The 1458-nt window shown below is 40.4% G+C and overlaps 1 protein-coding gene across 1 annotated transcript in view; it reads right to left on the bottom strand.

Annotated features, from left to right (window-relative positions):
• LOC106877261 (repetitive organellar protein) overlaps window positions 1-1458 on the bottom strand; it is a 58282-nt gene that overhangs the window by 44906 nt on the left and 11918 nt on the right. Inside the window, exon 8 of the mRNA XM_052975948.1 lies at window positions 889-1057. Coding sequence (XP_052831908.1) covers window positions 889-1057 — 169 coding nt within the window. The remainder of the gene's footprint in view (window positions 1-888; window positions 1058-1458) is intronic.

Raw genomic sequence — 1458 nt, 5'->3', positions numbered from 1 at the left:
CTGCTCGTGAAATTAACGTGCAAGTGGCTGAGCACTCCACAGACACATATACCCTTAACGTAGTTCTCGGGGATATTCAGCGTGACACAATGTGACAAGGCTGGCTCTTTGAAATACAGGCACAACAGAAACAGGAAGTAAGCGTGAGAGAAAGTTGTGGTGAACGAGTACAGCAGGGTTCGCCACCATCCCCTGCCGGAGCCTCGTGGAGCTATTAGGTGTTTTCGCTCAATAAACACTCACAACGCCCGGTCTGGGAATCGAAACCGCGATCCTACGATCGCGAGTCCGCTGCCCTAACCACTGGGCCATTGCGCCTCCACTAATGCATCTAATAATTCTCTTCGTTCACATCTTCAGATGCATTGGGCTAGACACTTTAGTAGAATACAGGTTACACAAGCAATTGTTTTACGGGGAGTAGGAGAGTTGCAACGACGTAATAAACGTCTAAGACATAAATCTAAGAAACGTTTTAGGGATGCTATCAAATGCGACCTTAAGGCTCTTAGGATAAATGTTGAAAACTGGGAGCAGTTGATGGAAGATCGATCGGTTTGGAAAGAAGTGATCTATAATGTTTGTAAAGCATTTGAAGCACAGAGAATCGAAAAATCCATCTTGAAACGAGCTCTTCGTAAACAAGACTTAATTTCAATCCCAGTGAATTTTCTGCTTCGAAATGTTTGTAACGTTTGCACTAAGGTCTGTTTGACCAAAACCAGACGTATTCTCATAACGACATTTATTAAAAGTTGCAATCGCCATATGTATACATAGGTATTATATGTTTACATATTGTACTTGAGGCAATCTGCAGATATGATGTTGCCTTGAAGTATTAAGAACTATTTTCATAGTGTGAATCATGTGGAGGGATATACTGACCTGTCCCACGAAGGGGTATCCTGTTCAAGATGTCGATTGAACCTGGGAACATTTCTCCCAATGACTGCTCACGCAAGCTCATGCTTCTGGCCAAGTTCTTCCCAGTGATGTTTCGATGATTTGGGCGTCTGTTCTGTGGACTCAATTCCTCAAGGCGATCTCCTAATATCTGACAAGAAAGCACTAGCATTATTATTACTATTATTATTATTATTGTTATTATTATTATTATCGTTATTATTATTGTTGTTGTTGTTGTTGTTGTTGTTGTTGTTGTTATTATTATTATTATTGTTGTTGTTGTTGTGATAAGGAGGCGAGCTGGCAGAATCGCTAGCACGTCGGGCGAAATGCTTAGCAGTATTTCGTCTGCCGCTAAGTTCTGAGTTCAAATTCCGCCGAGGTCGACCTTGCCTTTCATCCTTTCGAGGTCGATAAATTAGAATCATTTGAGTACTGTGGTTCATGTAATAAAAACTTATCCCCTCCCACCAAATTTCAGGCCTTGTGCGTATAGCAGAAAGGATTATTATTATTATTATTATTATTATTATTATTATTATTATAAAG

Source organism: Octopus bimaculoides, chromosome 23, assembly GCF_001194135.2.
Source record: "Octopus bimaculoides isolate UCB-OBI-ISO-001 chromosome 23, ASM119413v2, whole genome shotgun sequence".
Lineage (NCBI taxonomy): Eukaryota > Metazoa > Mollusca > Cephalopoda > Octopoda > Octopodidae > Octopus > Octopus bimaculoides.
This window is presented reverse-complemented; position numbering and strand designations above follow the sequence as displayed.